Source organism: Thunnus albacares, chromosome 10 (assembly GCF_914725855.1).
Source record: "Thunnus albacares chromosome 10, fThuAlb1.1, whole genome shotgun sequence".
In the NCBI taxonomy this organism is placed as follows: Eukaryota; Metazoa; Chordata; class Actinopteri; order Scombriformes; family Scombridae; genus Thunnus; species Thunnus albacares.
Window position 1 is genome coordinate 12,484,766 of NC_058115.1, and position 16,223 is coordinate 12,500,988.

The 16,223-nt window shown below is 39.7% G+C and overlaps 1 protein-coding gene across 2 annotated transcripts in view; it reads left to right on the top strand.

Moving 5' to 3' along the window:
* The window catches only part of flt4 (fms related receptor tyrosine kinase 4), a 46,848-nt gene that overhangs the window by 8,730 nt on the left and 21,895 nt on the right, over nucleotides 1-16,223 (top strand). For both annotated transcript variants that reach the window (XM_044363642.1, XM_044363641.1), the window contains exons 2-7: nucleotides 7,469-7,565; nucleotides 9,661-9,935; nucleotides 12,195-12,340; nucleotides 12,468-12,633; nucleotides 13,675-13,814; nucleotides 13,921-14,092. In XM_044363642.1, coding sequence (XP_044219577.1) covers nucleotides 7,469-7,565; nucleotides 9,661-9,935; nucleotides 12,195-12,340; nucleotides 12,468-12,633; nucleotides 13,675-13,814; nucleotides 13,921-14,092 — 996 coding nt within the window. The remainder of the gene's footprint in view (nucleotides 1-7,468; nucleotides 7,566-9,660; nucleotides 9,936-12,194; nucleotides 12,341-12,467; nucleotides 12,634-13,674; nucleotides 13,815-13,920; nucleotides 14,093-16,223) is intronic.

Consider the following 16,223-nt stretch of genomic DNA (forward strand, 5'->3'; position numbering starts at 1 on the left):
AGGCCAGCTGTGTGAACCAATGTGTCAAATGTAACCATCTTGATGTGATCCCTGTCACATGGTTGGCATTGTTGAGAATGAGACCAACCAGACTGCCTCATCTTTATCTGAATTACATACCTACAAATGCACTTATCCTTTCTTTATACTAGTCTGAAAAGGTTTTTAGACCACTCAAACCTTCATGTTTGCTGGTGAAGGGTACACACACATTACTCCCGCAGCGAGAATGGGTTTTCACAACAACAGAGAAATCACATTTCTCAAGAGTAATGTCAGGATTTTACAAGGGCATGTTCAGTGAGCTGTTTCTCCCAGACAGAACTGTGTCAAACGACTTTCAATGAAGAGTTCTTTTTTTAAAAGGCTTCATTAAGTGTTAAAGTCATAGTTTAATTATTTTTGACAGTCTAAAGTGATAAAAGTGTCAGATATTGTGAAGGCGATGAGCTGGATCACACGATTTATAATGTCACAGGAGTCATTATCGTTTCAAGTGTTTGAAACATAGAAAATTGTCTACAAGATTAACTTTACCGACTGTTAATGTGGTGTTAATCTGTCTGAAAGATTTTACACATCCAAACTTGTGTGTTTATGCCCTGTGTAATCATCCAATAACAGAAGAAGTAAGTCAACTTACAAGTATTGTGGAAAATCAAAAAAGAATTTCAGCCAGGATACTAGGATAGACACTTTTTCATAAATTTTTATTTTATAAAATAGCGTCTATTCTACTATCTTGGTGTATGCTGAAATACTTTTTTGATTTTCTGTAATTTGCCTTGCATCAGCTGGTACCCAGGAGAGAGGCATTGCTGTGCACGGGCTATCTTCATTTTTTTTTTTTTTTTAGAAATATTGTGTTTTATCTTTGTAGGTCAAAATATGATGTTGCTTTTTTGTTGTAGAAGCTAATCAGCCAAAGCTGCTGCTTATCTCGGCACCACCAGCTGGAATGCATGAGAAAAGAGAGAAACCAAGCTGAACTGTTTTTTGGCTCTCTGCCCTGTGTTCACATTTGTAAAGTGGTTGTCAACAAGCCAATCACCATCCATTTGAGTTTTTAGACCATGCAATCATTATGAATAGGTATATCATGTCCCTTTCAGTTTCAGTTAGCTACAGAAAATGATCTGCAAATAGGATTTAAATGGAAGGCCATACCAGCGATTTTGCATGTTTTAGCTCATTTACAATAAAACACTTATACTTTACATTAGCCTACTGCTAACTGGGATGCACCAATGTGACTCCAAATACTGATTCTGATACCCCAACTCTCCAAGTCTCTTTTTTCCCACTAAAAGAGCACTGGTAATTCTTCTGTCACTCTTCTATGTGTACAGGAACATGAAATGTAATTACACAGCAGAGATGTTCATACAGCATTGTTTTTGTTTAAATTGTAGCCTAAGCTTTATGAACATGTAGAAGGGGTTTTAATCTAGTTTGAGGAACAACCCTGCAGAGTAAATTTTACATTAGCTAACGTTAGCGAATGCAAATGTCAAAAGGGTATAGTACAGTAAGGCCCACTACTGCTCTCACATTAAAATGGAAGTAGTGTAGTATTAGCAGTAGCTTTATGCATGTTAGCCTACGCTGTAAATGTATGGAGCAGGACAGAAAGATATATTTAATGTGGAACCATGGATCGGATCGGTTCATCCCGTCTGCTAACCATTTTGCATGCCATGTGGTTATGTGTTAAACTTTTTAATGCCCTTAGAGGGCCATGATTGAAATAAGCTTTTAGCTTTATTATGTTTTTATCCTCAGTAATTTAACTATATGTCAGGAATGGGTGACTGCAGTCTTTCATGTACTTTTATTGTTGTCAGATAAATCTATCTATCTCGTTGTGACCTTCAGGCGGAACTGGTCTCCACTAATTTATTTTCAATTTGAAAACTGATTAGCAGACTCTTTACTTTCTGATGAATTGTAATTTGTGGCAATTACCATCAACTCTGCATTTGTTTATGTCAGAATTACATTGTCATTACGAGTTTCATTTCATTTCACTTATAACTGCATTATAATGCAATGATGACAAAACACTGACAAAAATGAATGCAGACAAGATGTTCACTGTGATGAATTGTACAATTTAAGAGAGTCTATAGTGATTACTTTTGATATCTCATGCAAAGCAGTGGCTGCTTGGAAACTCATAAAATATGTTCAAACATCTGAAACACTGCAGCATTCATTCTAAATTGTTCAGAATAATGTAGAGTCTACGTAATTAAAGAGGTAAAACCTAATCCCTAGCATGGGCTTTTGAAATAAATGAAAGGAAATTTAGTTGAAGTTTAAATTCAAGAATAAACTGAAACATGTTTTGTTGATATTGTCTTGTACTCAGAGTTTATTGAGTCAGTTTTTCTTTTCATGTTGAAGCTGCAGCCATGTGTACAGAGGAGCAACACCGTCCCCTTAAACTAGAGTTCACAGCTGCAGCTGTGCTTACTCACTGTCCACCTACATAACTGTCCTCCAGCTGAAACTGCTGCTCAGAAATTAAGCTTCTACAATAGACTGTTAGCCTTTTTTTTTTTTACACCACTATTTAATCCATGTTAAGACAAATGAGCTCACTGACTGATGACAATCATAACAATACTGACATCTGCCATGAAACACAGCATTAAAAGGTCACGGCAGGAAAATGTGTTTATTATCATGACAAGATATGTTATCAGCCATGAATGTCTATGAATTGATGTGTTTGGTTTACTTTGGCATTCACTTCACGTAGCTATACATTGGAGCAACGTGTGCTTTAAATTATATTTGACAGAATGCAAACAACTATTAATGGGATTATTTCTCAAACCATTTGCGTAGCTGACAGACTGACAGTCCTCCCTATCTGGTGTCTCACAGTTTGGAAACATAGTGTACACATTATACGTTACATCCATATGGAAGATGTTGACATCTGGCACCCACCTTTTTCATCATTGTGAAACAAAAGAAATGAGAACTAGCAGCTCCTGGAGCATCACGGGTGAGACTCACCTACAGTATGTACAGAGTAGAAATGCCCTCTTCTCACCTCTCATCAATCTAAAGTGTCCAAGCAACAAAGAAGTTGGTGGCTGTTTTGGCCTGCAGCCATGTGTAACCCAGCACACATTAAATTACGACTTTGCAGCACCTCCTTCAGCGGTTATGAGAGAGCCACTTAACATGACAAGTGATTTATAAGAGATCCAAAGTCTTGACAAGTACAGTAATGTGGAGCACGTTAACCTTAAACTAACATTGGAAATAGACTGTGTCAGGAAAACACTGGCGTGTATGAATCTTATCAGTCGGAATGATCTGCGAACTGTTTTGCTTGACTTCGAAGAGCTTTTAGTGTGGGTGTAATGCTGTCTCTGCCCTCCGGTGTGTGACACCCTTGCTGCACTGTGATAGACATATCAGTCTATCTTACTGAGCGTTGGAGCATTTCAAATAGCCAAAGCTGAAGTCTTCCCTTTATAACAAATGCATCTTTTCCAGGTTTCCCTCACAGATGCACCTCCACACATCTTGATGTCTTGTCTCTCAGGGCTGGCCAGTCAGTCATGACATTTCAAAAAGATTTACAATTTGCATCTTGTCTGTCAGCTAGCGATCTCTCAACCGATTGTGAGGGAAGCATCCATCATGGGAACTCTGCTACAGTAGAGCTCATCACTCCATCACCGCGCACATCTCTTAGACATGTCAATACACATCATCTTATGCATTAGATTGTTGTATATTTTCCATTATTTCCCCCTTTATTCCTCAGAGACATTTACTGTTGAATATACTGTATAACAATGTGTAGGTGTAGTGCTTTGTCTGCTATGTTTTGCCCTGAGTACCTTGCCCTTGGACTAAATGTGGAAGCTGCAATCTGTATAATTTTTATATCATAATAGTGTCTTTATACACAGGCTTTGCCAAATGCTCTCCATCTATAGCCAACGGCACCCAAGTGTGCCATCCATGTATGACCGTGAAGAGACTGAATTTTTTTATTTGAAGGTGTGGGAGGTCCAGCACTCGACTGCTGTCCTTCCAAATTAAGACATGACTCAGCCAGGAGATCTCTCTTGTTATACTCCCTTAGTGTGTGTAAAGGAAATTTGCTATTCCTAAAATAGTGACTTGTCCTTGCAGGAATTTCCTTTCTCACTTTCCCCTTGTCTGTAGCTCTTGGGGGGGCCCTGCGTTTATGACACTGTTTGGCTTCACAGCATTTCAGGTGTGAGGAAGAGTGGACAAAGCTGTGCTGTGTGGCGGAGGGGTGGTGATGGGACAGAAGTCGGTGGCAGGTTCACATCTGAGCTGAGACAATATGTTGGGGAAACTTTGCTTCTCCTCTGGGGCAGAGTTAAAGATCTCTGAAAGAGCAGACAAGAATACCCTGCTGGGAGCCAAGCTGGGAATGATTCATGGACTGCCACCACTTCCCACTTCAACCCCTTAACATAAAACCTGCCACTTCAGCCTGGCTTTAGATTAAGATATCTCTTATTTTAATTACTATTGTAATATATTTTTTATCCCTCTTATCGATTTGATTTGTCTTTGTTTTGGCTTTTTAATCTAACTTATCTAGTTTTTAAAAAAATATAATTTACTGTATTAGTCATTATAGCTTTCAAATCTATTTTATTTTATTACATTTTCATCATTTTTATTTCTCATGTGCATTACTCTGAAATTGTTTGAATTGCACTAATCTTTATGAAAGGTGCTATACAAATAAAGTTTGATTGATTGATTAACATGATTGTTTTCTGTTAGGATGGTGTTAGTATGGTTAGTTGCCCCTCCGTTCACATTCAGTCATTCAACTGTTTGTGGGTTGTATGTGGTTTTAAATTAGCATGATATCAGTTTTATTATCAGAGCAAAGACACAAAGACACACATTGCTTGATTGTGTTGTTGTTTCAACTGTGATACCAGAGATGGACAAGGATATTGTCCTACATTTTGAGAAAGATGCTTATTCGCTTTCTTTTTGAGAGTGAAAATGAGAATATTGATACCACTCTCATATCTGTATGGTTAATATGAAGCTACTGCCAGCAGCAGTAGGCAGATTTTGTTACCTTCAGACAGAGCTAGGCTAGTTGTTTCCCACTATTTCCAGTCTTTATGCTAAGCTAAGCTAATGGCTACTGGCAGCAGCTTCACATTTACCGTACAGACATGAGAGCAGTACTTCAATCTTCTTATCTAACTCTTGGCAAGAAAACAAAGAAGCGTAGTTCTCAAAATGTTGGACTATACCTGTAAAGGACTGGTATTGTGGAAAACAAGAAAAATGAGCTTTGGATGGATTAGAGTGATGGTGGGGGCTCTCCTGTGCTGTAAAATTACTCAGTTCTATCTCCTTGGCCTTTTTCAGTTGTTTGAAATTCTGAAATTTGCAGCTCAAGAGCTAGCGGTGTTGAGGTGGTATCTGTTACTACGTCACACCAGAAAGTCAAATCAAATATGCAGGAAGCTTTAGCATGAGCCCACCCCTGCCATACCCTCTTTAGTCAGAGTCGGAGTTTGCCTTTCAGCTGGATGACGAGCAAAGCAGGACAGTGGAAGTATGACGAGCAAAGCAGGACAGTGGAAGTGTGCTGTCGCTGGTTGTTCAGCAGCAAAAATGTCTTTACAGCCCTCCAGGGGATAGAAATTTACATCAGGCTGAAATTCATTTTGGAGACAATCTTCCTTCCGTTATTGGCAACTGTCTGCTTAATGAGACTCAGTACGCTGCAGGATTTTCAACTTTTTCATCATCAGTCTTTGGATGAAGTTTTAAAACAACAAACTCGTAAAACATTGTTTCTCTCTGTTAGTCAGCTAAAGGTCATATAATGTATCTGTGCTAATGCTAAGATAGCGACCTTTGGCTGCGTTTAAAAAAATGACCTTTGCTTTGTTGGGAAACTTTCATGATCTTATTGTTCTGAAACATCCTGTTAAAATCTCAACTGTGCAACAGCACATTCTTCCCCTTTATTCATGATCAGACTCCACTTCATAGACCACTATATACTATCTATGTCTCCAGCTGCAGACATTACTCCAGCTAAAGATGCAGCATAAGGGAATTTGCATTATTCATTTGGTAGTATTACGATTGGCTGGGGGTGAAGGTGGGGGCCACACCTCCGATCCAAGTAGGTGCTCATGAATAATGCTGATTTTATGTAAATAGCTTCTGAAACAGCCTGCTGGAGGACAGAGGGGAATCTGGGTTGTAAGGAAAGATGGATTTAGAGAAATCGAAACAACTTTGGCAAATAAAATGTCACAGATTTAAAATAGACTCAGTAGTTATAAAAACGTGTATTTCTAAAGAACTAGAAATACACAAAACAAATAGGACTGTAGGTCAGCCAATGTTAATTTTAGATTCTGTCTGTTTGTTATATTGGAAGGAACCTGGGCTGATCAGTCTCCTTCCATTGGGATCAGCCTTAACTGTAAACACGATTAACAAAATATTTATATAAGAATAACCTTGCTCTATTGTGTTGCCCGGGCAGCCGGATGTGTTGGAGGAATGAGTTTTGTGTAGTTGAATCGCAGCTGTCCAGAGCTCTGGGTTTTGATTGGCAACAGGTCATGAGTGACTGTTGTGAAATCATATTGTAGAGTGAAGGAAGGCTTCTTGTCTTCTGTATTACACATGTTGGAATATATGTGTGTCAGTAATACAAAAATCAGTATCCACCGGTCTATTTCTTCATGTTGACATTCTATCTGACCCCTTTGTCAAGTTGCAGAGTTGAAGTTCAGTTTGTCCTCGAGTTGTTCACTGCCAACATGTAGTGCATTAAATACTGCACAGGCATCACGATCACTGTCAAACTCTGAGCCAGATGTGAAAAATGGTCATCATTTGCCCTCATAATGCCAAGAAAGCCTATCCACCTCCATACACCCTCTCCGTCTCTGTTATCACTCTGTGTGTGTTTTCATCTTTAATGATATCCAGGTGGTTCATAAGTCATGGTGACACTTTTATATATGATAGACATAGGTGTGGAGTCTGACTAAGCGCTAATAGCACCCTGAGGGGACTCTGCGACGGTAATGACATTCTAGACCAGCCATATTATCCAAGCTCAAGTCAGAGGAGTGAATGCATTGGTAATGAATCAAGGGCAAATGGTCTTTGTGGCTTTTTCAAAGGAGGAAGCAGGGAGCTCCGAACAGCATCGCCTCGTGAGTAGGCCGTGATTCATCTGTCTGGGAGTTTCTCAGTACCAGGGACCAAGCACTTTACCCACAGATTGCCTTACAGCTTGTAAATGTAATGAACAACGTGCTATCTGAGCTAATGTCGTGTCGTGTTTCAGATTCCTGATGGAGATTTGACAGCCTACCAGCAGCTCTGCTAAAACCACCAGGTCGTCCGAACTGACCTGCGTAACATGAATCTAATGCAGTTCCCTTCTTCGCTCCCTCAGGTCTGGTGATTGGCTTTTCTATGACTCCACCCATCCTTGACAGCTCCAGAGACGACCTAGTGATTCCAGTCCACGAAACACTCACTATTACATGCAGGTATGTGTGCGCTGCTGTGGTGTGGGAATGTGTACATGCACTTGTGTGCATGATGTGCCGTTTGTTATTTCAGAAATTAAAAAAATGCAAAAGCAGTGAGAAGCAAAATCAAAATCTTTTCTTTTCTTTTGACTAATAGTGACCAAGGGATACTATAATAGCATCCAATGTTACTATAAACAATTTTCAGTCCAGTTTTTTACAACACGTGTGCCTTGTGTTCATTCTTCATTCAAGTCAAGTCTTTGTTACTTAAATAGTCCGAATTACATGTTTGTCTAAGAGGGTTTTTACTATAATAAATGATGTTTTAGTGAAATAGTCCAACCCTGCTTAACATACTAAAGTTTTGAAAGTTATATAATCTCAAACTCAGCAACAACATCTTTTTTTTTTTTTTTTTGCCTTAATTGTGTTTTAAAGGTTTAGTGAGACAGCTTGTCTGCTAAAGTGGGACAGTGATCACTTGTGCTTTTTACAGCAAGGACAACATATTCATTCTTTAAGACAATACATTACATTTACTGTAACTACTAAATTATTTAAAAAGTACAATTGTGTTTTTTAAAATAATATTTTTGATCAATTATGCTACAATTAACTGATGGTCAATAATAATATATGTTTTTAATAAAATTCATATAACCACCATAAGTGTTTTGTATACGTTTTTTATAAAATAATAACAACTGACCAATTGTTAAATACATCTTTATATATCTTTATATATATCTTTAATAATATATCTTTGAACATCTACAGTAAATATTGAAGTTCCTCTCCACCTGAGTTTAAGGTGTGTACATTCAAACCTCCAGTGCACAAACACTGAAAATGGACTTTTCAGTAAAGTAGGAGGCATCCAACAGTTAAACTTTAGAAATGAATAATATTTGCATATTTATAGATTATGGATTTTTCAATGAGAGAGAAGGAGTAAGTGACATTTTAAGCATTTTCATGAGATAATTGAACTTTTTTTTTTTTTTTGGAAAAACCATATTAGACACAAATCATTATTCAAAGTATAGTATTTTATTTACATCTTAAAACATGCCTGGATGGGATCTTGAAATATATACAAAATATACATATATAAGGCAATTCTTTAATGTCCTACTACTGAACCCTTCCTATAATATTTTAACAGGGAAAAATGGGACTCTACAAACTCCTATCAAATGTCAAACCATACAAAGGGGCATGTTGTAGACAACACACAGAGATTGTTTTGTTCTAAAACATAGCCAACACTGATTTAAATGGAGTCGATGGGAGATATGAATTCACTCATAATAAGCCTCCTTTATCCTTATGAAATCTCTGCCGCACTGCCTGCTGCCAAGCTGTCACTCCATTAACCGTTTTGTTCCTGCAGTACAAAAAGAAATGCTGTCTTTAGTAAGCCGGTGATACTCTTGGATTTTTCCCCAACACAGGTCTTAAATGGTTGTTCGCATGTAAACCTCGCATAGCCAGCACTCCTGACAATCTCCAGGGAGAAAACGTCAGTTTCATTTTATTCAATTTAGTCTTTACAATGTACAGTTTTCTAGAGTCGAGATAGATAGACGCTATTCACCAGGGCTGGAAAATAACCCACAGAATACTTTTATTGCCCTCTGTGATTTTTGGAGGAGTTATTTCCAATCATCACATTTTGGCACTGTCTGCAAATGTGGACATTTGTAGTTGGTGGAGTCAGGTGGTGAAAGCATAGCTATCAATTTTCACACAGCCATTATGATTCAACTCAATCTCGCTCATAATGCCTTCGGGTTAACAAGTCCACCCATAACTGAATTTATATGACAAAGCACAGAGCAAACAGGGATGTGTGGACACACACACACACACACACACACACACACACACACACACACACACACACACACACACACACACACACACACACTTTAGACTCTCTTTAAAAGGTTTCACCAGTCAAAACATGACACTGACTGGTAAAATGTGATTGAAACAGATGCCAAAATTAACATTTGATATCCGATTTTACATGTTTGTTAATTTATTACCTTGAAGCTCATCTTAATGTGAGATCTGTCCCATGTCTTGTGACCTGATGTCTCCTCAGGGGACAGCGCACTCTGGCTTGGGCCTGGCCTGATAAGACTCTGGTGGGACAGGAGTTAACTGACCGTCAGGCCCAGCTGCCGACCACCAGCGCCCCTGGGCAGAGGGTCCCCTTGGTCAGTGAGTGTCCGGGGCAGCCTGGGAGGCCGTACTGTAAGAGGCTGACCCTGAACAGAGCGCAGGCCACAGACACTGGCTATTATCGCTGCAATTACAAGGATGTCAAGGCCGTCATTGAAGGCACCACTGCTGTCAGCATTTATGCCTTCATCAGGGGTGAGTCACTTCCCCACAAACACGCACACACACGCACAGACACACTATAATGACGCAACTTCGGTTGAAATTGAAAATATTTAAATGACTTGTTCACCTCACTGACTCAGCATAAAATATTCATTATAAAAGACTGTTTCAATCTTTGTCTTATTTCATTTCAAGGTAATTGTCAGAGCAAAGTGCGTATCGTCTATGAAAATTAAGTTGTCAGTTTTGACAAAACATCTTATTTCCAAGTTCACGTGTTCTATGCTTTTAAGAAATCCATTTTAGATAGTCGTGAGTTGGCAGTTTGTGGGTCCATTTTGTTCTGCCTGTACTTGTCCTGTGGCTAAAGAGAGCATGTTTCATCCCCTGCCTGCCTGACCTGGTCAGCAACTCTTTAGCTTGGCTGTGTGGATTCTGTCTTTAGTTTCTCTTTTCCTTGGGAGGTTAACAAGAAAACCATGGACGTCCTACTGAAACAGCTCTCCTGTTTGAATATTACTTCAATATCAAAGCAGCTGCTGCATTATTAAAGCTGGAAGTCATTGACTTTACCTCAGTAATACCCTGGAAGCTGGCAGGATTAATGTTTCAGAAATTAGAGATGCAAAGTGTTTGATAAAGGTCGGAATGAGCAGGCCTATTCACTTTTCTAATTAGAGAAATGATATGCTGTTATTTTATAAATATTGAAATATAACAATGACTCTCCTCTCATGTGGCTTTTCATGTGGTATCACTGTTTTATGAGAGTGTCAAATCTGATAAGAGCCACACAATGAATCAGGTTTTGCTACAAATCTTTTCTCTCCTGGCCACACAGTGTCTAATATAATATTTGGATTCAGAGCCATCACTCTTACTGTACCTCCTCGATTTTAGCCCAGACTTTAGGACTAAGATCTCGGCCTTAAGGACTGCCTCTTCACTTTTTTTCCTCGCCTCACTCCATGTGCTGTAGGAGAAAAAGCAGAAGGAAGAGTGGATGGGGAGGGTGAGAGAGACAGATGATTGATGATGATGATTGTCATGTAGGAGAATCCTGCTGACCAGTCCACTCATGTGAAACGCCTGTTTATCCTCTCTGACAAGGTGCCAAAACAGTTTCCACAGATCTAACAAGGGGGCTGATCAGAAGCAGATGAAATCGCAGCCATAAATTAGACCCAGCATGTGGCGGGATGAGAAAGGACGCATGTGGATTCAGTTAGATAGACAGACGTCGCCCCTTTACCCCGTCTGTGCTGCACACCACCCTCTAAACACACACACACACACACAAATGTTCAGTATGACCTGAATGCATGAGTGCACTGTATGTGTATAGGCTTACAAACACACACACAGGCGCATGTAAAATACACAAACACTTCCTCTGTCACACACATTTGCAAATAAATTCTCTCACACACACACACACGCACACACACACAGGCCCATATCCTACTTTGCTTTCCCTAAGCAGGACATCTCCTTTCCCAAAACTGATTGCCTGCAGTGATTTATTGTGATGACTTAAACTGCGAGGAGTTGTGTATTATTTCTGTAACCTGTGTGTATTTAGACCACAATGGGGCAGAAAATATAAGCCTCTTGATAGGACCCATTGTTCAGGCCTTGCAGCAGCTTGAGGTGAGAGCTCTGAGTGTTGCAGCAAAAAAAAAAGTATGAAAATAATAAAAGGCGTATCGTTAAAAAATAAAGAAATAAGAAAAGAAGCGAGCAGGGTCATACAGCATCTTCGGTTGCCATACAAAAGTCGCTGGTATTGACAGAGAAGCCTGAGAGATAAGCATTTTTATAATAGTGTGCGCTCATGCTGGGGGAATATGAGGTTTTGTAGTGATAACAGCCGCAATGTAAATTGGTGACACAATTGCTGTGATGTCCTCCCGCAGCCCCGTGCAACAGTAGCTGTGAGTCACAGACAACAAAAAGGGAAACATCATGGTGTTAAGGATGAAACACAGGAGTGATATTTTCCACCAACAGACAGCTTGCGGTGAAAATGTAACACTATTTAGAGGAGGATTAAGCCCCTTGGCTGTCTGTCTCTTAGCTGACATGTAATAGCAGTCCTAAATGCTATTTACTGTTGCATTACATGGTAATCATGATAAACTCTCCATACAGCGTGTCTTTGAGGGTCATTATCAGGCTTTGAGATATCTGGCTGTCCGTTCAAGAAATCACCTCAGTAATAGCTGTCATTATCTAGCTGCTGGTATCAGGGTTACCCTTTAACAGCTCCCTCTTTCTGTCTGCATCCAGACCCCAAGCAGCCCTTCCTCAGGAGAGGCAGCTACAGCAAGGGCAACGGGAATGACCTGGAGACCATTTTAATCACACGCTTTTCCACAAACATCATAGTGCCATGTCTGGTTACAGTGCCCGATCTCAACGTCACCCTCCATGCGGTTTGTACTCACCACAGATTTCTCCCACTTTACTCCTGTAATTTAAACTGTCAAATGGTGCTTTAATTGATGATTTGAGCTCCAGCAATTTTTTCTTTTTTTTTTTTTTTAATGTGTGTCATTTTAGTATCCCACGCCTCTGGAGAAGAGTGGGATGACATGGGACAACAAGCGAGGCTGGTCCATTCCCAGACAAATCATAGACAGCGTGCCAATGCTCATCGGACTTTCGTGTTTTGCCACACTGGGAGGCGAAGAGCACCACTCTGCCAACTACCTAATCCACACTACAGGTAAAAAAGACATTATACCTTTGTTCACTCCAGAGGTTTAAAGGGTTCACTCTCCTCTGGTATTTCAGCTTGAAGCTTAGCAGAACTGCAGAGAATCACACAAACCTTTAGTCCAGCAGTTACGAAAACACAACTGACCCAATACAAATATTTAAATTAGATTTGAAGCTTTTCTCTTGCTGAGAGAGAAATTAGCTGGGAAGTCAAAGGTAGTGCTAGACTGGCTGCATTGTCACCATAATTCTACATGGCAGTCAGTGAGGCAATTATGCCTTAATGCTGACAATTTGGCGGATTTTATTTCATCATGCCATTTCCTCAGAAAACAACTCCCCTTTTTATGTGTGCCATTATGTGAGCAGAATTAAAAGAAATGAAGGAAAAGGAAGGGAAAGCATAATTAAATTTTGAGGAAACGAAGAAGCAAGATTTCATGTTGAGGTTCCCTCTCATTGCGAGTGAACTCTGAGAGACCTAGGGGCTCTTTGCTATGTTGTGTGAGATCATTCACCTCTCACTTCAGAGGGCGAAAGGAAACTCATACCCACCGCTGCTGGCCAAAAGTAACAGCCGCATCAGTCAGTGGAGAAACCGAGAGCGAGTCTTCACTCGAAGCGCGTTTAATGGAGCGTTTAAACAATCAGGCAATCACAGTCTGCTGCACAGACATCACCAGCATGTGTTTTTTTTACACCCCGTGTCATTTCCAGTGACTGTAGAGAGAGGTGACTTGAATATCAGAGGCATTGGCCAGTGTCCAAAGCATGCTTGCCGTTTTTCCCTCATTTTGAATTGAGGCTTCACTATATGCCACTTTAATTTGCTTCACTGATATAAAGCTTGACACATGAATGGAAATAGTGTGAGTCTGTGACAGACAGCTTCTTTATAGTAGGATGGCTCCCCTGGTCCAAAGGAAAGTCATTTCCTCTGGTCCTGCGAGGAAGGAAAAACTGCTGACGATGTCACAGTGACCTCTCTCACTGTCCCCCTCCCTCTGTCCCTCTGTTTGTCCCTCCCCTTTTTCTTTTTCCCGAACAGGAAGTCAGGTTTACGATGTCAAGCTGTTTCCTGAGGAGCCAGTAGAACTGATAGTGGGGGAGGCCCTCACCCTGAACTGTACAGCGTTGGTGGAGTTCAACGCCGGGGTGGACATTAAGTGGTCTTACCCTGGTAAACAGGTACGCAGCAGCAACAGTTGGTCACATGCTGTACGGCATCAGTAAATAAAAAAACTGAATTTTAGACCATGCTTGATGATACTCACAGTCTGTTTCTTCTCACCAGACAAACAGTTCGGTGGACACTAAGCCCTATCGTGAAGCTCTGTCTCACGCCACAGAGGCAGTTAGCATCCTGACCATCCACAGTGTCACTGTTGCAGACACTGGCCCGTACAGCTGCAATGTCACCAGCACGGACACAACACAAACGGAAAAAACTCAGGTCATAGTTCACGGTAAGCACTAGAACCGTTCACATTCACTTCCTCTTTTTCAATAAATCTTTTAAATATCACATTGACCGTGAGTCCACACCCATACGAGCAGCTCTGTGAAGCTGTACTTAGACACAACAATGCTTAGAGCTAAATCCCAATGTCAACATGCTAACATACTCGCAATCATTCACTCATTTAATCTATTTAAAACCTCAGAAAACTCATTGAGGGAGAACCCTCAATGGTACAGACATGCAATATATGTAGACAAAACTAAAATCAAATAGCAATAAAAGAATACATGGCTATATCAATTAAAAATAAGATAAAATGAACAATACTAAAAAGTAAAAGTGTAGGAATTGACAATGAGACAAATTAATAAATCAATAAAACAATAAGAATAAGAACAATCAAAAAATTAAATGACAGTTACAATCAATAGAATTAGAAATAAACCTTGAAAGTGACTCAATGGTATTAATGGGGTCAATGTAAAGTTTTGAAGCATATTCCAAGAATGTGGGGCACAGTAACAGAAAGCAGATTTTCATAACTCTGTATGAATTTTTGGCACCTGCAGGGTCAGTGATGTCTGTGGCTACCAACGTTCAAAGAAAGCAGGGCTGAGAGATAGGAGGGGAGTTTTTATAAAATAGCTTTGTAAATACATAAGAACAAATGCTGCTCTTTCCTCACAGCAGGCAGGCACTCCAGTTTTTTTTTGATATAGTTGGCAATGGTGTGTCCCATAACTATCTCCAGTGATGAATCATAATGCGGAGTGATATACTGCATCTAAACGTCTGAGAGTGGACCTGGCCACCCGCCCATACGTAACATCCTCGTAATCCAATACAGAGAGGAAAACTACTTCAACAGTTCTGTTTCTCGTAAATAAAGGAAAGCAAGATTTATTTCTAAAAAGAAAGCCCAATTTCAATCTCAGCTTTGGTAAGAACATGTCAATATGGACTTTAAAAGTAAGTTTTTCATCGACCCTAGATGTTTATACTATTGCACTCTCTCTATTATGGTTTTATTAACAGAACAAATTCAAAACTACCATAGTCAATATTTCTTGCATTCGAAAACAACATTCATTTTGTCTTTTTCTTGATGGTAAATGCTAAAACGTAGTGTAAGAATAGCACAGTGCAACAGTCAGTATGTTGATTATAGAGCAATATTAACGTAGCTAAACTTTGCTACCATAGCTTACATTAGCCGCCATAAGCTTCTGGCAATATCAAGACCAAGAGAGGCTGTACTGGAAAAATCTCTGAGTGTATTGATTGAGCAGAGGTGCACTGAATCAAACGTCTCATTTACGAGAGAGATCAGTGTGTATGTGTGTGTGAATGAGTGAATGTGGCATGTAGTGTAAAAGTGCTTTGAGTGGTTGGAAGACTAGAACGGTGCTATATAAGTGCAGTCCATTTACCACTCAACAGCAGAGGAGAAGTGTCTGTAGACATTTCTGTTGACATTTTGACCTGTTTCGACACATTTTCTTGCTTTTACTCTGGGTCACCTTTTGAATCCACTGCGACTGTTGTGAATCTGAGTTGACTTAAAGCTGCCGTTCTCTACAAAGGAACCATTTTGCAAACTTTTCAGAGCCACCTTACAAGGCTACAGGTTGTGTTTATTACTCAAACAAAAAGATTTTTGGTTTGCGAATCAGAATTAAAAGCACTAACTACCTTATGTAAACATTGATAGATTGATTATTTAAGTGTCCTGCACCTTCCTGGTGCTCGGCCCATATGGGCATACAGGACACTGAACAATAATAACCAGGATGGCCACATGACAGTCCATGATGTACAGTACCACAGCTTGATTGATTGATTGACTTTATTCGACACTTTGAAAAGAAAACATGCAGAAGCCAGCTTCTCATACAGATTCAAAAAGAGAACATTTCAAAGCATTCAGTTTACATGGAAGAAATGCCCTGTTATGATGGATACAGTGTTTTCTGTCTTAGCAGCCAAGCATCTCCTATTAATCTCACCAAAACAAAAATCTCTATATTAAAAAGCCGTCTTGACATATCAGCTTCTGACAACCAAAACAAATCAGGATTTTTCAATTGGATTTTTTCAAACAAATAATTCCTCAAGTCACTGTACAAAGGGCAATT